At 41.7% G+C, this 23,574-nt stretch overlaps 1 protein-coding gene across 1 annotated transcript in view; it reads right to left on the reverse strand.

Annotated features, from left to right (window-relative positions):
* Positions 1-4,599: 4,599 nt before the first annotated feature.
* Positions 4,600-23,574, reverse strand: part of bi (T-box transcription factor bifid) — a 93,891-nt gene continuing 74,916 nt past the window's right edge. Inside the window, 3 exon segments of the mRNA XM_018456024.1 lie at positions 4,600-6,093; positions 11,937-12,013; positions 12,725-12,871. Coding sequence (XP_018311526.1) covers positions 5,286-6,093; positions 11,937-12,013; positions 12,725-12,871 — 1,032 coding nt within the window. The 3' untranslated portion in view covers positions 4,600-5,285.

Below are 23,574 nucleotides of genomic sequence, written 5' to 3' on the forward strand. Positions count from 1 at the left end.
GACAACAGTTTTTGAGTTATAATGTGACGAAACTTATGCACGGCCTAATTATCTATGTAATACCCCTAATTGTCTCGCTGTAAGGAATTGTTAGTTTGCTTGCTTCAAACGAGGCCGTATTCATTAACTTTTTATCTACGTAATCATCGGAATTTACCTTTGCACCATGGCGCAACGGAAATGCGAATTCATCGGGGAAACCATTCATTAAAAAAAGACGCATGCTACTAATTATGTCGATATCTCATCAATTTATACCGTTCCTAGAACACGATGTTCTCGTGTAACACATCGTCAAGGGTCTGATACAGCTACATAAGTTTTTCGAAAAAAATATCGAAATTACTTAAATAAAAATGTAAATTTTATCATGTAAATTTTGTAGTTTTTTTCGTAAATTCATAAAATATGAACTTATAGTAACCCAAAACAGAGAGACGTACCAAATTCTTTTTTTTTTATTATTAAATTTATACGTAATTCCTTATAGATAATTCAAAAACGTTCACGCTGCCCCTCATATTTTCATTACTTTATTTTGCGGTCGAGAAAGAGCATCGTCGTATCTTCACACGAGCAAACGGTAATTATTACAATCGTCCGACCGATCGGTCGAAAGATTAAAATTCCTGCGCCACCGAAGCGCGTTCTTGCGCGCTTATTTTCTGGCAAAAACGAAAACGGTTTCTTTCATTAAAGAGGCGGCGGAATCAAAAGTTTCTTCGTTAAAATGCGTATAAGACGCATATCAGCCGATTGGTTACATTCGTACACAAACGTCTGTTTAATGCTAATTATTCGACTACACGGAATAGCCTGCACACGATGACTATTTCGAATGAAATAGCCGATTTCCTGCAACAGTAATAAAACGAAATTACTATTTCTGACTTATTTGCCTATTGTTAGAATTAGTGTCAAAGTTATTAACGGACAATGTGTACAAAGATATTAAAAATTTATGTTAAGACACGTTTTATCCAATAGACGCAACTGACGTTTTGTGTGGAGTGTAAAGGAGAAAATTGCACGAAAGCTGATAAACGCACTGCCAATAGTGAACAGCGCAAAGTGCGGATGACGTTCGTTAAGGAATAACATTGTGGCTCTATTTTGTGCAGATATCCACGCGCGCAATATAACTATGCAACGATAAGTTTATCGTGCGATTAAGTTTATTTATTATCGGAGCGTGAGAAATGAGAGTGTACACAATGATTGTATTTTTAAATTAATATATATATATATATAATTCTTAATCACGTGGATTTTGCGGAGGGATTTTGATGACGGGGCAAAGTTGGGAATGGAGTTGGGGCGGAGGACAAAGAATCTAAGGAGTGTACAATATACAATACAAGTCACGGAATATCACGATTCTCGTGTTAAGAAGTTAAATTCGCTTTTGACGTGTGCGGCCCATGTCTGGACCACTCGGTCTTCCTTTTGTTTCTTCTTCCTTTTTTTGTGATTATTTTTTTATTGCTTTTTTCTATTTTCTCGTCGATGATGCTCGCGTCGCTTCGAACATAAGACCGTGCGTACGCTCCGAAGGAAGCCACGAAAATTATGCGAGGGATTGAGCAAATTCCCGAAAATTCAAGGGAATTGAGACGCGATTTCGATCGGGCGAAAGTCTTTGACTGTAACTATGTCTTAAAATTCCGACAGACAACGGACTTGTCGATCATACACAATTGAATTAAATTGAAGGAGCAGATGGACGAAGAAAATATTTCGACATAATGACGACTCGTGACAGGTTTCAGCGTTAAATTAAAATTCGCATTAATGTGATTTAATATTGTACATGGACTTTTCGTGTCCACAAGCTAACTGCACTAAGAACCATCACAGCACTAAATTGATAATACATTTTACTTACTGATACGTATGATACAATAGAGAATAACATTTATCCATACAAATAACTTAACGTGCGTAAGAATGTGACAAGCCTTCTTCATCCACTTGCCTGTTCAATTGCATATCTGTACATATCGATCAGTTTCTACTTCCGTATCGGAATATTGGCTCGTTTTCATACTGTACGTTTAGCGCTAAATATGGCATTTCCCAACATCACATTTGCATCGATTGAGTTTTTCATCTAAGTGAAATTCGAGACCGACGGAACCATATTTAGCGCTGAATATAAACAAGTTGAAATAAAGTAAATATATATGTACAACGTTCGCCAGTCATATCTGAACAGGATTCATTAAAATCAACACGCGTAAACGAATTATGGGTTCTGCGGATCAGTAACAAGTAAATAAAGTAATAAAGATTTATGGAAAATATTTATCTCGCCATTTTTTAAGGCGATTTTGTTATATCACTATGACAAAAGTTCTTCGATCAACATATTGATTAAATAAAAAATCTATATGCTGTTCCGTTGACCAGATTATAGAGTAGGCTTCTCGCTTAAAGTATATGATGAATAATAATTGTCGGACCCGTTCGACAACACGATTCTAAAATGACCTCCGATTTTTCAACAATTCATTTTGAATCGCTCACAAATTTCTTGTCGCGAATTTTGCACCGAGTCAAAGTGCCTGCCAATAGTGATTTTTACTTATGGAAGTCTTAGCCGACCGCAAAAGTTTAGAACAGCCGAACCGATTAGTTTCATCTACGATAGTTACACTCACAGCTCTGCTCGATTATTGCTTTCAGATTTCAGAACACTTCGCTCCCTTATAATCGATTCGGATGTATGTATGTAGACATATTACAACGACGAGGCTAGTCCGCTTATAACGGGTATCGCAAAATAGAGCAAAGCTGATTAGGCGACTTTCAAAAAAGTCGATGTGTGATATATATATATATATATCTCGTTTTAGTCGACATATTCAAATATCATAGATATTCAATAATCAAAATGTCATATCGCATTCTATTTGTGTTTTTGCATCATGTTTCTATAAAACCAAACTCAATGTCAATTGGCTATCTAAATTAATATATTATATTAAATATATATTTAATTTTATATACTATATATATTTAATATATGTATATTAAAAGTTAATATGCACTTTAAGAAGTTTGAAATACTTGAATTCTTGATAAATACTATAGAAATATTAGCCATGTGAAATTGATTATTTTTGTATGTTTACTAAATAATATATCATGATTCAATAGTAGTATTCGATATTGTATTTAACTGATTTATTTCATATAGTCGTTGAAGACTTACCTTTTTGCAATTACTGAACAACAGCAACAAATTATTTGAAACGAGAGCTCAACATAGATGTTCCACTCGTGCCTTTCTTATTTTACGATACTCGACGCTACTGCAAGATTGAAAATGCGTAGGAAACGTAACAGCGATTAGTCGAATTACAATAAAATGATTTAGAATACAAGTATGAAGCCGATCATCGATTGCACAACGAGATGATCGATGTTAAACGCCAAGGTGTATTGCGTCAGGTAGTGAGTCGATCTTTCGATTGTCGCTGCGACCGTGCAACGTGCGGACGTGCAGCGCATTCGTATTATCGCAGTGCGTGCAAACGATAACGGCCTCCCATTCTCGGACATCACGGGAGAATCCCATTCTCGGAGACGTTCCTTTAAAAAAAAAAAAAAAAAAAAAAAAAAAAAAACCACGTTACGTTCTCCCGCGGACATTGCGCGATTTCGCCTTAATAAATCACCGTTATCTCCCATCCCAGACGTCAGGTTTTTCTCTTTAGACCGCCTCTATTGTGTTACGTGCAGCATTCGCGATAGCGAATCCCTCTGCTCCCTAAAGTGACTCGCGTGAGTTGATTGCGAATTTACTCGACGTTTTTATTACAAGTTTAATAATTATTTACACCGATCGCCTATTTTATACAAATTGCAGGTCGGCTCGGATTTCTAGTCGGCGCGGTAAGATTCCGATCGCTTGATATAATTCGGTAATCGAGTCTTGAGCAACTACTGTAAAATGAAATCTCGATTTGCCTCATTTTTACATAAAAAAAAATTTTTAAAGAAATAAATTCAACTTATAACGTTATGTGTAATGTTTGACAACAATGTAAAAATAAAATATCATTTTTAACAAAAGTCGTTTCTCAATAATTATGAAACAGAAAAACATTGACAATTACAAGCTCGACGTACTCCAATCTACTAATAAAAGAAATGACGAGCTTCTTCCTCATAAAAGAAACTAAAAAAGTAAAAGAAATAAAAAAAAGAAGATATGTGCGATTCGTCGAGCGTGACGTCCGAGTAAACAAATGAAAAGCTGATCGCCCACCGCTTTATTTCACTGACGCAACGGCTTTATCTTTCGACGCACGGTCAAAGGACGCGAGTCTCCGGGCGACGTGGAATTTCAAGAATGAAAGGATTCGAGAGTGACACTATTCATTGATGAACCAATCAGTGGTTTATGTCACGTCGCGCTGTATTTCTCTATGGATCGTCGATTCGGGCCCCGAAATTCTTCGGATTTAGGATTTCCTTTCTTTACTTTGCGTTTTTGAGGCGTAAATCGGGCATCGTGCGTTTATGCGTTTACGCTCTAATCGTTATAATATAATATTTAATAATTAGTACAGAGAGATGTTATTTATAAGTAGGAGGTGCTCTTATATTGCAATATCGTTCTCTGTTTTGTTCCTTTAAGACTTAACGTACACAGGTAGAACGTAGACTCACACGGGACACAGGTACGCGCTCATAGACTCTACCCTTTTTTTCTCGTTCTCTCTCTCTCTCTCTGTCTCACATTCATTTTCTTCTCACGCATTCATTCTCGCGTCTCACTTAATTTACATCACCGCGCGATCGGCGTAGCATTTGTCGAGAGTCCAACGCATTCCGCCTCGCGGTCCTAACAGAGACGCACACTCCTAATGCGCGCAATATTATACTCTCATATAGGTTTATTTACAGATAGAGGAAATACGCAGGACTCCTTGTTCAGTCCCGAAAGCACGAAGGGCGCCGCACTCGCTCGCGAGAACGACTTTTCGAGCCGCGGCGCCACTCCGGAAATAAAATTGCACTTTGTAGTATAAGAGTCTGGCCTTCCTCACACTCATCTGGTACGGCCAGGACCCCCGAATAGGACGAGGAAGAGACAGGGAGAACCGAATACCGACAAGCCAACGTTCCCGCCGCTACGACGGCTCCGACGTGGAGTCCGGCTCCCTCTCGTCGGCAGAAAGGTCCTCCGGGTCGCCGCCAGATTCGTCGGCGCAATCTTCGTTCTCATCTTCGTCAGGGTCATCGTCCTTGGTGCTGCTCACAGGTTCGTTCTCCTGTCACGGACTCCCTCCGCCGGCGTCGTCGCCCCGATGTCCGGGCGTCAGACTCGGACTTCTCCTTCTCTTCTCCTGCAATCCGTTCACCATGTTCTCGATGGATTTGAGCTCACCGGCGGAGCTGGGCGTCGTCGAGATGAGAGCACCGCCACCAGTGGGTGTCGGCGAATCGGTTGGCGGCCTCGGCGGCGGTGATCTTGGACTTAGGGTTCTGCTACCGGGAGTCACGGTCTCGAAGGCTGAGCCATGCGAGGGCGCCGGGAGGGTATAGGGTGCGAATCTGTGTCCTTTGAGCTGATGTAGGGGACTCGCCAGGGGATGAGGATAGTGTGCAAAGAGGGGATGCTGGGCCGCCAAGGCCAGCTGGGCGTTAAACAGCATACCGGGGGTGACACCGCCATGGAGTCCAAGAGGAGTGGGTGGTATCAGGGGACCGGGACCGGGATAGAGTCCGGGCACTGGCGGATACAGATACGGCAAAAGGGGCGGATGAAGCGGTGGTCCGACAGAGACATCCGGCCGTGGACCTTCAGAGCCCGTTGGCCCTGGTCCGCCACCGCTCTCGGACCCGGACGATTCGCTGCCCTCGCCTCGTTCGCTCGTCCGATCGTCTCTCTCGCGAGAGTGCTCCCGTTCCCGATGGTGATGGGCTGGGTGCGGTGTATCGGGTCCAACCACATCCAGCAGCTTGTCCTCGTCGTCCATGAGGTCAGTGGCGGAGTTCGACGAACGCCGCTTGTCCGGAGATGCTGGTCCACCCGCTGTCAAACGGGAACCGCCGCCCGATACTGTCAATAGCGCCTGCCTTCTGCAACAACGACGCGGAGTTAGCAATCTTGTGAGGTTCGCGTGTTACGTTTATTTTTCCCTCTTAATTGCTTCTCCCGACAAATCTTCGTGAAAAATAAGTTGTACGTTAAAACAAATAAACTCGACATTGTCGCAACGCGGTGTTACAAAGAAGGCAACGAGTTCCAGATTGATTATTGATTTATGGAAAGGCGTGGTTAGCGAGTTATCAATCGTTAGCAGAGCTACACGGCCACCGGATAAATGGGTTCCGCCTATTTCGATATGATTTATCGACGTTCGCAAGCTGACAATCTTTTGAGACGCGCGAATACCTATTGATTACGGCACACTGTAATTGGTTGAGAGTATAACGAGAGGGCCAGTGATAAAGTTATTTCCCTACTTGGCAGTGGTAATTTCGACGCTAAATCGTTCACGCTGGATCTCGGTGTGGTCTTTTGTTAGCATATCGCGTATGCGTGTGTCTCAATCGAAAAATTGCGAGGATGACGAGCGGGTAAAAATATCCTCATCCGGAAGATTGTGAGAACCAATCGGCGATTTCTATCTATAAATTAGCGCAATATCTCGAGGATGTCCTCAATGTGTACTAATTGATTTATTGGCGAATTGATATTCAGCATAAAGAAGAACTGAAATTGCAAATAGACTGAGTCGCGATAACGTTTATTCTGAAAAAATTGCATGAAACTATTGCAATCGTATAAAGAAGTATAACAAAGTCAGAATAATAATTGATCGTATACATATATAATGTGTATATTGATATTAATTAATAATAATTAGAAAGAAGAACTAGTGAGAGTCAAACGCGGTTCTCGGTGCATAAAATAAAACGATTAACACAGTTAATTTGTGATCCAAATTATGTATCTTTAATAAACTGTGATGTTAATTTTATTTAATACTCACTAACTCTCCTTTCTAATTATTGTTTTTTAAATTATTTAAGTCCTATTATTTTTTTTGTCAATATTCATCGTTTACCAAACTATAATAATTTCAATTTGTAATATGAAACACAGATGCGATGTAAGTTCTATCAAAGACAAACACGCGATCTATTTATAAATATTAATGTGTGATTTCTTTGAAATTTTCACGCAGAATGTGCGTAAATGTTATCTCAATCACGCATGATTAGTTGAATGAGAATCTATGAAGATCTTAGAACGTCGATATTCATGCGAATGAAATATCGTGAAGTCGACAACGACGTGCATCGTATTGGGCCGTTGAGCTGGTTGCACGTACGAGAACAAGAGACGATCAATGCGATCGCGATTCTGGGAGACAGAGAGGTATTGTGTCGAAGAGAAAATCAAAAGGCCCCGCCGACGCTGAGCGCGGCGATTCTCGAGAATCTCGAGCCGCGCGGCGCGGGTGCGCCTCGCTCGTCCGCGCGCGGCGGTGATAATTCACGCGGAGCGAAGCCCAGCGTCGGCGCGATGCAATAAACGAAGCCCAGGGATTTATGTGAGCGTCGGTAGCTGCATTGCCTCGAGGCGCGGCCGTGGTATTAGATTAATTATCTTAATTGCGCCTTCAACGCCTTTCCTATGCGGCAAGTGTCTAGCGTTCGCTCGCTCGCGCGTGCGTTGCCTTCACGTGCGCTTAACTTTATGCCACTCGCGGCTATTTGCACTTATAAACAGACGAGCGAGAGCTCGTGTGTGGTGCAATTCGCGCCTCTGTGTGCGTGCGTATTTACAGGCGGCTCGCATAAATGAGCGGCGTGTCGATAGAACCCTCAAGATATATACGCGCGGCACGATTACATTGCGCGACGCAGAGAACTTTTTTTTTCCGTGAATCGCGAGCTTATAGGTGTGCGGAATCGAGAGTGATTTATCGCGCTGACGTCTGGCTGCCTGCACACCCGAGTCGGAGTCACGATCATTTTTCATCGATGCTACGGCGATACCGTATCGATTCACGACACACTGATCTATTCGCTGACTCCCCAGGGCAACGTGTTTCTTTCGCCCGATCTTCGCGAAGATCGCGTAATCTTGGCACGATTTATCGAACTGCGTTACACGGATAGCCTTTTACATAAGAGAAATCGAGCGTGTCACGCGAATTTAATGATTTCTGATTAATTTACGTTAATGAATTCTTTTATTCGGTTAGCTTGTTTCCACAACTAATTAAAATACAGAAGCAAAGAAGGGAAAAGGTTATCAATTAGTGTTTAGTACTAAGCGACATTGGTGCAGCCAATCTCGGTGAGCGCGAATAAAATTGAACGATTCTCTGAACGCCCGCGCCGTTGGAAAATCTTTCCGAACGTCCCCCCGAATGCCCTAAGAAAGAGGAGATAGTGTTCGAGGGAAAGCGGACGGATGAGATGGAAACCCTACTTGTGAGCCTAGGACGAAGAGGGACGGACGTATACACATACCTTGCTCGAAAGTTCTATACCGAGTGCACGGATTATTGATTTGGCGTACTCTCGTACTTATATACAGAAACCAGAGAGCCTGTACAACACCCTTTCGAGACTGCAACGAGTGCATGTCACGGATGCATCCACGAGAAGGAGCGAGCGAGCGAGCGAGTGAGCAAAAGCGCGCGTTTCTGTGTTGGTGAACTGATCGCATTACATGGCATTAAGACACCGGTAAAACTCTCGTTGTGCGAACGGCTATAGCCGAGACTTACACGAGGTTTAGGTTTGTTCTGCCTGCACGAGACGATGCATTAGATTTGCCCCGGCCCCCTTGCCTTTCCCGCGCCGCGCCTCCATAACCCCGGCCCGTCATTCGACTCGATTGTCGACGGTAACGTACCATCGAGTTTCCTTTGCGTGATTAGGAGCGTTCCAGGAAATTTTGTTCGAGCCCGCTGAAAGGATCCGTGTGCGCCAATTAATTCTGTATTAGGTTGCGGAATCGAGTATTTCGATTTGGTGCGATTATGGCAGGAATTGCAGAGGTCTCGGAAAGCTTATAGCTTATATCGTTGTCTAAAAGAATGACTTCGTGGGAAAGATAAACCTTCCGTTCACCAACATATCTTCGCAATTATTATATATTATCGTTGTGATCGAGTAAACTAGAAAATGACAATTTGCATAAATGAAAATAGAAATTACAAGATTGTACGATAAGAAATATGACTGTTGATTATATCGCAAATAAGAAAATACTTAAAATGTTAGTTATATGTTATCCGTAATGTTCTCAATATTATCCAGATACAACACACAAGATCAACAAAAATCGGGGATGAAGCCTAGGGCTAGTCCGGCTGTAGTTTTATATGTATATACATATATATCTAATAAGAATGCTTTGTTGTAATATCGAAGGAACGCACATCGGAGGAACGCACAGGAATTTCAATGATTTCTGCTCTGCGGATAATTAACTGCAAAGTTAAGTAAAACTCGACGGCTTCATCCAGATTTCTTAGCGCGCCTTGGTTTACTCATTAATTAAAAGACATTTGCGATATATAAGCGAGTACAAATCGTGAAAATTAACCCCAGAGACAATGGTTAACGTAATAGCTATTAATTTAGTACCTGCGCTAATGGACCGCTAGGAAATATATATTGCTCGTCGTATGTACTGCACGTATTAACGCACGATCGTGGGAGTTTCACGAACGAACGGGTTAATCCGCACACCATGCATATCGCAATGCGATCTTTCCGCGGTGTGTATGATGATAAATGACGTGACAACTCGCTGCACCGAAGCGGTTCCTTCCTTCTCTTTCTCCCTCCTTTTTTTCTTTTTTTTCTTTTTAAAGCGGCGTAGCGAATCAACTCGTCACGCTCGAGTGGCGTTACATCTCGTGACGAAATGCCGCGTCGCGCGTTGTTAAAAAATTAACGAAACAATGCGCCAGCTGTCAGTGTCGTTTAACTCTATCGCGTATCGAGTGTAGTGATTTTATTTGAGTATAGTCACGCAGTTACTTTACATTTCTATACTAATCGGGGGATATTTCGCCTAAATTATCATGTAGCGATTAAATTCCGATAAGACTGTCTTAACTATTATATTCGCGATTACATCTTCCCTCTTCTTCTAGTCTACTTACTTTTTCTCAGCTCTCAATTAACTCTCCGCAGACTACTATGAATTTTACCATTTAGACCACTTGGATCGCTAAAGGACGATTGTGTTTTTCAAAGGACTCTAAAAAAATCTGAGAAAATTCTAGTGCACTCCCATAAAGCACAGACTTCCAAGAAACATCTTAAAGTTCTAAAGAAGATTCTAGGAGATCCTTCGGATAAAGTATGCTGTGCTCTTTCAAGCCCTATGTAGGAATATGATTGTATGCAATTATATGATCTGAAACGTTTTTTATTCTTTTTGTTGATATTTGAGACAGAAATAATTTAAAGCCGAAAAAATCATCTGGATCTTCAAATCTCCACGTGATCTGCGGAAAATTTATAATTCAATAAATTATAAAGAAGTCTATGCAACCGAAGATATAAAAAAAATAACCCCCATGTGTGTGTGGGATCGAGGAAAGAGATTTCGCGCTTTCAACAGAAGATCGACCAAAGCTCTCGAAGCGCAGTCTTTGTACAGCTACAAAACGATCTGTAGGGCCAATATAAAATTCAAAGCCGTCAAGAGTGGCACCCTCCACGTTAACGATAGCGCCGCCCCTGAGCATCAGTATGCTAATCCGATGATTGGCTATGTTCCAACCCCGATCCCTCTCTCACTGTGCCGCTCTCTTTCTCTCGCGGTCTCTTTCTGCTGGTGTTTCCCTGCCCGTGCCCTGTCTCTTTCTCTCTTTCCGGTTTCCCTGTGGCTTCCTGATGGCATCCAACCACCCTTAACCGAAACCATAAGCCAAAACTAACCCTTATTCTAATTAGGCGGTGCCGCGGCGACGCGCCCCCTACTTTGCATATTTTCTCGATTAACCTGACCCTTTCTTTATCCGCTCGACGTCGCAGACTGCCGCAATTTTCCGAAAATTTTCTGACCCGCGGCTTGCGTCGTTCTTTTTTTGTCTTCCCGCGTAATATAATGCGTTTCTTGATACGAGATATGCTGTCACCATAGACAGAATATTCTCTTTCGTTAAAAAAATTATGAAAGTTGTTTAATGACATAACAAGAATTAGGAATAGCTTAAATTGTTATGCATAGTGACTTGATTTCATCAAAATCTACTCGAGTTTTCACCCCGCGACCTATTGGATCGAAATGAGTTTCCATAGCAGCCTGGTCCACGGCAACGACGAAGCATCCCCTCTGAAGGATTGTTCGCTGACATAAGCTCATAAACCCGCAATATTGAATATAAATGGACGGCACTGCCGGCGATGCGGAGTGCAAATGAGCCCTGTGAAACCAACCCTTAGCTCAGGGGGTGACCCTAAGGTCGGCATAATAGCGTCGATCGAGGGGAAGCTCGAAAGGTCTACGATCAATTAGGTCGACCCCGAAGACAGATTCGCGCTCTTTGCTCGTCACAAAACGCGGTTCAAAGAGAGGGCATGTCTGCTTTGCATTTAGGGTAGTTTTTAATCCGTTGTACATTAACGTAGATTCTGAGTCGTACGATTTTCATCATAGGATGCTCAAAAGATTTTGAGACTTAGCTTACTGATTTTCTTTAACTCTTTCCTGGTTATAGGTATTATACGATTTTCATAAATTTTTATAAATGAACCTCTCATGAAACTGTTACAGAATGAACTAAATAACTCTTTTAGAAACACATATACATATATAGAAAAATATTTGTATATTTTGGCATGGGTTGTTTTAATTTCGGGAAAGCTTGTTTTAATTTCAGGAAAGTGTTAAAAAATATACCGCGTTTATATAGTGCAGTTTTGAAAGCGATACTCACTTTTTCTCGCGCTTTCCCGCACCAGTATCTCGAAATCCTTTCGCAAAGGGGTTGTTATCGATCTTCAGTTGGGTAATCTGTAAACAAAATAAATATATTTGAGCATGAATTAAAAATAAGTTTGTAAATTAAACAATCTTTCGTTATAAGTCAGATTTAATAGGCCTGTAGACTCTCGAGCTAATATACTTTCTCGCTTTGCTTCTTATACCGAGAAGGCGCGATAATTAAGATAGGAGTGTATTAGCCGAGTATATAACCGACCTACCAAAAATCTATACAAGGCCCGGTCTCTTCTTATAGCCACGTGCGTGTAAGCAATTCATTCACTGAAAATAATGCGTACCAAGAAGATGTTATTCCACGAAATGATTCTCGCATCCATGCCTATCAAGGCACAAGAACGCGGAGAAATATTAATTAACAGAAGGCCAGAAACCAAAACGGCCCGCTCGGGTCTCAGATCGTAACGCGAGATTGTTCCTTTCTAACGAATTCTCGCCGCCGCGTGTGAGTTTTACATTTTCTCAGCGATAAGGTGATGAACTTTTGACATATAAAAAGAACGGATTATATTTTTGCGCTATATCTTCAATAAATTTTACAATATGAACAGAAAAAAATCAAAAACTAAAATTTTATCTTGGCCTACAGGAGTATTAGAAAATAATCAAGTCTACCTTTTTCAATTTCCCCGAAAAATTGCATTTTAATGTTTCGAAATTAATTTAACGAAAAATCTCTTTTACATATGGATGTGTTTGAGTAAGAGTTCAGAGATCACTTACCTTTTCATTTTGATAGGCCGTCACGGCGATGAATTCCGTCTCCTTAAAAACATAACTCCTGAATGTCGAATACGGAAGTTTCAGGATATCATTGGCTCGCACGAGGTGAAACCTCGGCTGATACTTGTGCATCGAGTTCAGTATCGTCTGCAATAAGAAAGGGATCATACATTGGGACAGATTGTTTTAAGTTAGCTTTGGCAAAGAACGTTTGCAATTATTTCGCTTCGCTCGTACTGTCAGACCAATTACTCGATGATGCTATCAATTATATAATATATGAGATGGTTAATTTTAGAGTTAAGAGAAAATACAACATAAATCAAGTTTTTTTTCTCTACATTTTTTCAAATGTCGAATTTTATATGAAGTGGAATTCTTTTCGTTCTCATGAACAATCTTCGAAACGTTCTATTTAGCACAAGTCGCGGAAGTCTCAGAAGTCTCGTGATTAACCATCGCGAGCGTGGTCTGAAAGTGATCTACGGGCTACGGCACGGCGCAAAATTAAGAAACAAAAGTAGCGCGAGACACGAGAGAGCGATTTTGCACGAAGAAAAATATAGAGATACGTCAGATTAAAAAAGTGTCAAGAAGGTGTTGCCGTTAATCACACAATCAGAGAGCGTGCGTCCGCACGTTACTCTTTCTTTCAGGTTAATTAATCTTCGTGCAAGTATTTCATAAAGTTCCGTGCGGGCCAAGAAAGCATGAGCTTGGTAAAGCGGCTATTACACTGATGCATCATGCCGAGCTGATCGATACAAAATCTGCAAACGCAATTGAGCTTTCCGAGCGAGCTTTTATCGTCGCTATAACGATGACGATCGCAGTTACATCTTTACATTGAAATTTGAAAACATGATTATTTGTTAAAGATATTTTATCAGCACTTAACTGATTTTATGAAATAGTTCTGATATTCATAATAAAATACGTATTTATCTACAACGATATATATATATATATATATATTTATATACACACGTTCTCGTCGCGCCTACCACCAACTGTTCATACAAATAATTTATTAAATTGTCGAAACGACGAACTTACCGATTACGATAATTTATTGACCTTATCCTGCAATTTAAAAAAAGCTTACGTTACATGGCGTACGTTCATCGATCTTGTTAAACGAACGCGAATATGCACGTGCGAGTCGTTCGCGAGACTCACGTCGCGTCCGGAGCAAATTTGCCTGTGCTCGTGTTACTTTTATTATACGATCCGAAAGACTCTTCAGAATATTCCGACACGCAAAATGAAAAGGGCAAACTCGCGTAGCTCGCGCACGCGTCCGTGGCATGCGTAAAGGGGGAGAGAGAGAGAGAGAGAGAGAGAGAGAGAGAGAAAGAGAGAGAGAGAGAGAAAGAGAGATTAATACGTGAACGGTACGAGCAAATTATCGTATGCGACGTGAACGCGGATCGATAACCGGAAGCCGCGTGTGTCATTACTCGATTCCGCTGTCGAATTCACGAAGATGGATTCTCGCATCTGCAACGGGTCAGTTCCGACTCGCATCCACCCGCTATCGATGGCGTCGGCCTCGATCATCATCCGCATAATTTATATGCTAGTTATTCAGCACATACGTATATAGTGATCGATAGGCTCCGAAACATGGCCGGCCGTATTCTGGATATCGATCGCTCTGTCGGGTACAATCGAATTCACTTATTAATTCAATTCGGAATTCACAGTCCTGCTGCCACTTAAAATGGTCAAATAAAATGTATCGATGCTGCCGCGCTTATCATCTATACATCGTGATCACATCATATAGAAGAAGTGAAATTAATTTCAACGTGGCGTCAAAACCGAATCATTCGTCACCGTGCCGTACAGAGATCGTAGTGTTTCTGCTAAATCGAGAAGAACTTTCACGCTCGTCAAAAGAAACATTTATTATTCAAGATTGGTAATTGTGGCTTGCGCATTCTTAAATCGGACCCAATGGCTTGGGGCAAACAATAAAAAATATTTTACATTATTTTTATGAACTTCTTAAAAAGATATAGAATAAGGTGATACTTCGATTCAAGCTTTTTGCTGATATCGTGAACAATATTATTAAAGTATTAATGCCGAGTTAGTCTAGAAACCTAGACAGAAATGCCAAGAATCTTTCGCGGAAGCCTTACACTTTTTTGCAGTATTCTGTAATTAACTGCGAAGGCCAAATCATTATATAATAATACGAAAGGTATAAATATCGCTTTTGAAGATATATCAATATATACTGTACAGTATTTTAATCTTCCCAAAATTTTATTTTTAAAAAAGTTTGAAATGTTACACACACACACACACACACACACACACACAAATTCATAAAAAAATTTGTTAATTAAAACAAATGCGTAGACATCTTATATGTATAATATTTATTATATTTAATTTATTATATTTTATAGATTAATAAGTAGTTTGTACATTTAGATCCATAAAGAACCAAAAGCAAGAACCAATCGTATTGAAGAATTTTACAACAGTTGCAAAGCTGCTTTCTCTGCTGAACGCAGCCAATAGGCGCGTTCAAGTTGACAAAGCGGCTAGGTCTGCTCGCCGAGCAATTAAACATGATGGGTGGATCCATAGGTAAGAACCAATCATGTTCATTCGCTCGGCAAGCATGCCTAGCCGCTTTCCCGTCTTGAACTCGCCCAATGTTATGCCAGAAAAATGAGCGAGTTTTCGACGAGGAAAGAAAACATCAGAAAACGCGATTCAAAAAATACATCTGATTCCAATTTCGATGCCAGACTGGTATAGTTTTCCGTTTTAACTTTTTTTTGTATTCTTTTATGATTTTGTCCTGTATCTGTCTGCGTCGACTGCCTCTTCCTTCCTTTTATGCAGATACCGCTCGGAGCATCTCGCTTCACTGTACGAACAGCAACTAACAAGATTGCTGAGAACATTCTGTCATCGACAAAGAACGAATGAACGAATGTACGTAGGTATCCTCGTTGGTTGATAAATCTGTTCATGCGTCAATTCACTCACGTAATCCGGGTAATTATCGTACGCTTGAAGAGAGAACTTTCGTAGTTGGAAAACGTTTTGAAAAGTGGATACGAATGTAACATGTCTTTTAACGAATCACAAATTGCCGTCGATAAACGGGAAAGCAAGTGAGCATGGCTAAAGAATCATGACTCTTCAAAGTAGGGGGCAAATTACCCCAGAAAAGTTTCCGATGCTGAGGAAAGTTCTTAATAGCGTTAAGTTGAAATTCTCGGAACTGCTTCTTAGTAATATATTGCAGTATTATACTGATGTGTCCATGTAGGCAAGGGAGCCCCAAAAACATTTATTTCGTAAAAATTGGTTTCACATATTTTAGAAAAGATTTTTTATATAAGAATATCATTCAAGATGAAAATCTGTCAATCCTGCTTGTAAAAATTTGCTGAAACTAAAATTACCTGAGAAATAAAGCTTTTATATCATAATTTAAGATCAAATTCTAACAATTAATATTACGTAATTCGTGCATTTATCGAAATTCTGTCATTCTTCTGAATTTGATCTCTAAATTAATTGACTTCGCGATGATAAGACAGAAGAATTAAAAAATTCAGAAAAACTGCGGAATATTCGGGAATATAACTGCAGCGATTATTTGTGCAAATGCAAATTTGCATTCAACTGTGTTGGTACATACGTTGGACGTGTATATAGAGGAAAAAACAGAAATCGTCAACAGACAATCTGGATGGAAAGAGCGGAAGAGAGGAAGAGGAACGCAAGGGCCAAAGGTCCACCGTGTCGATAATCATTGGAGTGCGTAGAGATTTAAGTGAAGGGACCGATTGTAACGTACAACGTCATTCCGTCAATCTGCAGCGAGAAATTCACGTTTGCCGCCACCACATGCGGTAACAAATAAAATTCGCCGACACGCCGCTCGTGCGTGTAAATTAGTACGACACACGTGAAGTGGAGAGAGTGAGAGAGGGGGGGGGGGAGAGAGAGCCCTTGCTCATTTCTGCACGGACGCCATTATGCGCGGCGCGGTACAAAGAGGAAATAATTAGCGCTGGCCGGGTGATAAGCCGGCAATCTAGGCGTTTGTCATTAGCCTATCAAAGCAGAATGTTTCTCTTTTCCTTTTTTTCTCTTTCTCTCGTCAGTGTTACCGCCACTACCGCCGTTGGTCCCCCTTCCGGTCCCTCGCGCGACGCCCCGGCGGTCCCCTCGTCACTATCTCGTTTCTCGTGGACCTTCGGCCTCGACACGCCTCTGGCGCCGTGGAAAATATGTGCGAACGCCGATCGGAGCAATTAGTATTTCTCCGGACTCTAATCTGGACTCACTCGAGCGCGGCGAATGCGCGTCTTTCGCGGTACATTCTGCTCGTAGAATACGTCGGCAAAAGAGGGATAAAAAAGGAAAGACGGTGGCAGGAGGATACGGTTCACGAGAGAAGAAAGGGGAGGAGGCTAGTATCGCGAGACACTAGAGAGAAAGAGAAAGGGAGAAGGGGGAAGAGAGAAAAGAGGGAATAGAAGATGGTCAGAGGATGTGGAAAGTAAGTGGTAGGATGTGAAGCGGTCCGGTGTGTATATCGTGCCGCGTGAATTGACCAGCCAGATAAAACCGTACGGCGCGGCGAACGAATGGACGGTGAGACGAGCAGGGGGAGAAAGCAGCACTGGGACGGTAGGGGAGGAAAGTGAGAGAATATCTTGGCCGACACAGAAGCCGACGCTGCTAATGACTCTGTCCGCGGTAATCTCCGGGTGTTATCTGTCCTGGCTACCTGGGGCCCACCTACTTCGAATCACGAACCTGCACACGCTGCAGCTCTGCCGCCACGTCCCTCTTTCTCGCGTCTCTCCTTCGCGCTTCTCTCCTTTCCTCCCACCCCGTTTGTTCAGCCTTGCGCCATCAGGATCACGGAATCCGAACATCTCTTTAGGCGTGCCGCTTTTTTGAGACCCAACGCGCGATACATGTATCTTTAAAATATATGGATCAATAAAAAAGTTTAAGCAACTTATAGGCCGATTTATTCTGGTTTCAAATTTTCATGTAAATAGTAGTATAATATTTAATATAAGTTGTAAACGCAAAATAAAGCCAGAAAGATCGTTAGAGGGATAGAATAATTTAGCCTTCGACATTTGCCGTGGTCAAACCGAGAAGATGAAAGAACGCAACAAAACCTTGCTATTGCTGTCCTCGGTGTTTGGCCAACTGATCGTACAGAAGAGCAAACAAATCTCTTGGGCTTGAAAGGGACTACTTCAGTGAGAGACTAAAAATAAGGAGTCTACAATCAAAGTATTGACAATGATACAGCAAAATTTTTTCGTTGCAGAGAGGAAGGTGAAGAGTAGAATGTGCTTCGACACATCACAAAGACCAAGGAAAAATTTCCAAGAAGAGAGACAAAGAAGGAAAAAACGGGACTTTTTCACTTTGAGAATCAAGAAGTTAGTCGATGGTCCGAGGATTACTTAGCCATCGGTACATCAGATAACCACATGCAGTTCAGTTTGCAGTGTTCGCGAACCTCGTGCACTTTCGTTCACTTACACGCGCACAAAGTGTACAGTACATACATTTAAGTTCGGACGAGATCAGAACGTATACACGAAAGACATCGGACGGGAAAGGATAAAGGAGTGGTTCGCGTATGTGTACGATGCGCGGGGGTAGATGGGAGGAAGACGAAAGGGAGGTTCTTGATGGCGAGTGTAGCGCCACCTCGGCAGAAAGCGGCGGAGGAGAGAAACTTTTCATCGAAGGCGAGGATACGAGCGAGAGAGCCCGCTCGCCACACGAGGGTACGACGAAGTAAGGATGACGAAGCGACGGGAGTGAAACGCACGGGAGAGGAAAGGGAAAGGTGGTGGTAAGGTTGGTCGTCCTGATATCGACCGCCTGAAAAAGGGGTGGATTTTTCTATCCCTGGGCGGAGGACCCGCCGCGCTGTGTAGGAGGACGTGTTCCGAACGCGAATGCGACTGGCCCATCTCGGGACTTTTGTCACGCGGAATAAAAATAAGGGCGGTTTTCTTCTCGGCGCTATTTTATCGTTAGATTTAATTCAACAATGTATTTTTTACTTTCATGCATTAATATTAGTTAAGATTTAATGAATATAGGTGTTTACTAGGAGCTTAGCAAATTAAAATTAGAGCAGCGCGAGATATTAAAAGATTTTACTTTGAATTTTGAGTACGTGAAAAGTTCAGAAAAATCGGAAATGGAATTTAAAATGAAATTTCAATGACGTAAAACTAAAGACAAATGTGAGCAAGCAAGCTGGATTTCGTAAACGCTTTGTGCAAGCTATTACAAAAAAAGCATTCCATTAATGTTCGTAAAAATAAATATAAAACATATGCGTGGCATAATTGGAGATAACCCCGATTAATTTTTCAACTGCTCACGCACGTATTGCGAAAAACCTTTGGAATCGGAGTGCGTTCTCTGATCGAGCAGTTGAATTTAATCCTGTTTCCAGTTCGCGCCATCTTATCGCAGATGTTACCTCGAAGCTCATCGCGATTAGGCGTATAATTTCGAGGAAGTCAATTAGTTCGAATCAATCTGAGTTCTGGGAAGCGACGCGACGCGTGGGAGCGTGACGGAGTGTCTTCCAGTTCTAAGAACGAATTAGGCGATGAACTTGGAGTTTACAGACGGCTCGGCGACGCGACGCCAACGGTCGCGCTTGTTGGCGAAGCGGGGCCAACGAAGTTAGGTCAATTCGTGGTGGCTCGACGGCGAAGACGATGACGACGCGGAGGAGGAGGTGGAAAAAGGGGAATGTGGGAGAGAAATGGATCCTTGGGGGGTTTCTCTGCCACTTACTCGCCCGGAAGCTAATTGGCCCGAATCGAGGGTGGCTTTTCCATCATCCCGTTCGGGCATTATGGCCGACTTGCACGTAAGTCGACAAGCCAATAGCAGGCCGTCTGGATGGTCGAGCGAACACGAGGAACTCCTTTCCTCCGTGCTCTTTTTTCCCTTCCACGCAAATTCATACCAATTTCCGAGCCTACTTTGTAAACGCTGCTGCTCAGTGAAATATGACAGGTGTCACGATGCTTTGCGTTCGATTGACCCGCTAAATAGGCGACGGGAAACATTTCTTGTTAATAACGATGCTACCTTTATTCTTGTTTTTTTTTTTTTATAATCGCAGATGGATTAATAAATCTTATGAGTTTTCTTTATAAGAACAGATTAAATGTGTGTATTTTTCATTGTTGCTTTGTATTATTATAATTTAATTTAAAAAATTCAACTTGCCCATAATTTATATTATTGCGTTCATTATTGTGCTAAAAGATAATGAAAAAAATATAAGTAAATTTAAATAGATATTTAAATCACGATTATAGAGAGAACCGGCATTGCAGCCGATTAATATTTAATTTCGGTGTCAAGCCAAATTGCGCAGAAGCTTTATGGACTGAGCAAATCCGTTGAATGGGTCTACTGTGCACGCGAAGGAATAAAGATTATCGACTTAACGCCGTTCTTTGATCACTGAATGAAAGCAAATAGGTACTGTCGCCAACCAGTGCCATCCCGCCGTCATGCGTCATAATAATTTCTGATAAATTTCGCGAACCAAGTCCGGTACTTTGGAGAGAGAAACGGAAATTCAATTGCTATTCCTCCATACTCTATCTTTAACACTTTATCATGAAGAATCTTAAGAATATGTACACACAATTAAACTAAAAATACTAAACCTAAATTACAGCAGATTATTAACGTAATGTAATAACAAAACTTTTTTTAAAAGTTCACATAACAAACTCCAGCAAAATGTTCTTGCGGATTTAGGTATATTATAAATTGCGAAAAGATCCAGAATAAAAATGCGTTTGATGTAGTCATATACACATATTTACACGAAAGAAGTTATTTAAGCGAGAATTGTCAAGGTTTAGAGGGGTATACGCGAGAATCGTCTTTTCCCTTGATTTCCTCGGCGGTTGATACGGAAAAAAGCGGAGGAAAACGTTAAACGGAAATCAGCCTGCTTACAGACAGGCCGCATATATAAAGAAGCGTCACTCCGTTTTTCTTTTTTTTCCACTTTGTCCTCTCTTCCTCCTCTCTTTCTCTCTCTCTTTTTCTCTCACCCGAAGAGTGATAGAGCAAACAGGCTCTTTGATGAGGAACGAGTGCGGTATCTCTCGTGCTGAAATACACGGCTGCGGAAAAGATGGGAAAGAAGCGCCGCAAGAGGATATTTGCGCGGGTCGCGAGTGTGAAATTGCCAGCGATGCTCGATGCGCCGTGAAATACACAAAAAGTGGAAGTCTCGAAGGGAAAAATTGTTTCTCTGAATATTCGAGAGGTACAAAACAATATCCTTCAATGTGACGTGTTACCGTCGCGTCGATCCAATCGTCGCGCCGTCGTTGACACTTTTTTGCGGTTGTTTGCATATCGTACTAATTGTACGATACTCGAGAAATTTTACGAGCAACGTCTTAAGATCTTTGAGATCCTTGAACATAAAATACACGATGATTCGAAACACTCTGCGGATCCGATAGTGTTGCAGAAGCTAACCTCTTATCGCCGCATGCGACAAACAAGATAAATTTCATGAATTGCTCTTTTTCCTTCGTTATGACGATGATGTAACAGCGAATGCATTCCAAAATTAATTAATTTCTGTACCACCGGCATCGATAAACATTTCGCTTCTGGATCGTTTCCTATTGTTGGGGATTGCGGATACATAACTCCGTTACATTTTTATCTTCCTACAGATTATAGAAAAATCATCGGATAGAAGAATAGCGAGCTAAAAACGTATTGATGTATTAACAATGACGAGCACGGGAATATCACGACCACGTGCATCAGAGTTCTTCTAACTTCCCTGTTAGAATAATGGTTCAGAGCATTGGCAACGAGCGTAGTATCGCGTATTTATCGATCTCACCGCTTCGGATGTAGAATCTAGACGATCCGTTAAATATAGAACATTAAATATTGGCTAAAGACTAGACGAGGCTATAACACGTGTGTTCACCGGGAACGGGCTTTTCCCGCTGAGCCAGTGAGGCTCCCTTTTGCTTTCGATTGTCCGCTGCTCTTCCTTTTTTTTTTGATGCCTCAGCCTGACGGATTACGCTGACCGACAATGGTGCTGATTGAAACCGATTATCGGACTCTCCTCCTCTCATCTTCTCCTTTTTTTTTTCACTTCGACCCCGCCGCGGCGACAGCCATCGGATTCGTTTCCAGTCGAGGTGTTACGACCCTGTGATTTCATCGTCGTAGAATCAAACGTTAAAAAAAAAAGAAGAAAGGGAAAAAGAGAAATGCCAGAAAACGAGGACAGACAAACAAAAAAAAGAGAAGGAGAGAAAAAGGAGGAAACGGAAGGCTAAAAGCTCGGCAAAACTAACCCCCGGAATTCTGGCTAGCAGCGACAGCCACCCCCTTCGTTTCCAATACCGGCTTTATTGTCCCGAAGAATACGAGTTGCAACCGCACCGGCCACCCTATCTGGTAATCGTGCGTCCCTTCGTTTTTCAGAATACGAATGAAGGCTCGTGTGGCACTCTTGCGCGAAGGGATACTGACCGCCGCGCCGTCGCTATTTCTTCCCGTTGAGAGCGATGCGGTTTAAAGACCGTGCTCGCGCAGAATACGGAATGCACATCGATTATATTGAACCGCAGCTTGGAAATAATATTAAGAATCTTATCTGAAAAGATACATTACATAATTGTTACTCTTTTTGATGTAGCAATTCTAAAGCTGCATATTAAAATATTTAATTGTTATAATCTGCGATACTCCAATCATCATTGTGCATTTAGAAAAAAAAATTGATATCTGTAAAGTGCACTATTAAAATTTTCTTTCTAATACACATGTGCAAAATTAAAAAATCTCTTTTTATATATATATATATATATTAAACAAAAAAGATATGAGCTTTTTTTTGTAAAATTCAATCTTTATTCAGAAACAAACGAAAAAATATTAATCAGCGAAATATTCTCCGTTTGCATCAACGACCTTTTGCCATATTTCGGGTAGCTTGCAAATTCCTTGACGATAGAAACTCACCGGCTTCGAAGCGATAAAGTCATCAATGCATTTTCGTATTTCTTCTAATCTCACGAAATGTGTATCAGCCAAATGATGCTGCAGCGACCGGAATAGGTAGTAATCGGAAGGCGCCATGTCTGGGCTATACGCCGCGTGCGGAAGAAGTTCCCAGCCTAACGCAAAGATATGGTCCTGAGTCGCTTTCGCAACATGTGGTCGAGCATTGTCATGAAGCAAGATCACTTTACGACGTCCTTGGCCAGTAAATGGCCTCTTTTCTTCTAATGCATCGCTCAAATTGGTCAATTGTTGTTGGTAGCGGTCTGCCGTGATTGTTTCACCCGGTTGTAACAACTCGTAGTACAACACACCTTTCCAATCCCACCAGATACAGAGCAAAACCTTCTTGGCGTGGATATTGGGCTTTGGCGTCGATGTCGAAGGTTGACCAGGATCAACCCACGATTTTCTACGTTTAGAGTTATCATAAAGAATCCACTTTTCATCGCCTGTAATGATTTTGTGCAGAAAATCTTTTTTCCGGAACTTTGAAAGCAAAGTGAGTGCAGTGTCATGCCGTCGATTTTTGTTGTCTTCGGACAATTCATGTGGAACCCATCTGCCTTCCTTCTGAACCTTTCCCATCGTACGTAATCGTACGGAAATGGCTTGCTGCGTAACGCTAAGCTGTTCTGCAAGCTCCTTTCAGTTTGCGCAGAGTTTACATCCAGCAGTGCTTGCAATTCGTCCGTTTCAATCTTTTCAGGGCGTCCAGCACGCGATTCATCTTTAAG

This window comes from Mycetomoellerius zeteki, unplaced genomic scaffold (genome assembly GCF_001594055.1).
Source record: "Mycetomoellerius zeteki isolate Tzet28-1 unplaced genomic scaffold, Tzet1.0 scaffold53, whole genome shotgun sequence".
NCBI lineage: Eukaryota > Metazoa > Arthropoda > Insecta > Hymenoptera > Formicidae > Mycetomoellerius > Mycetomoellerius zeteki.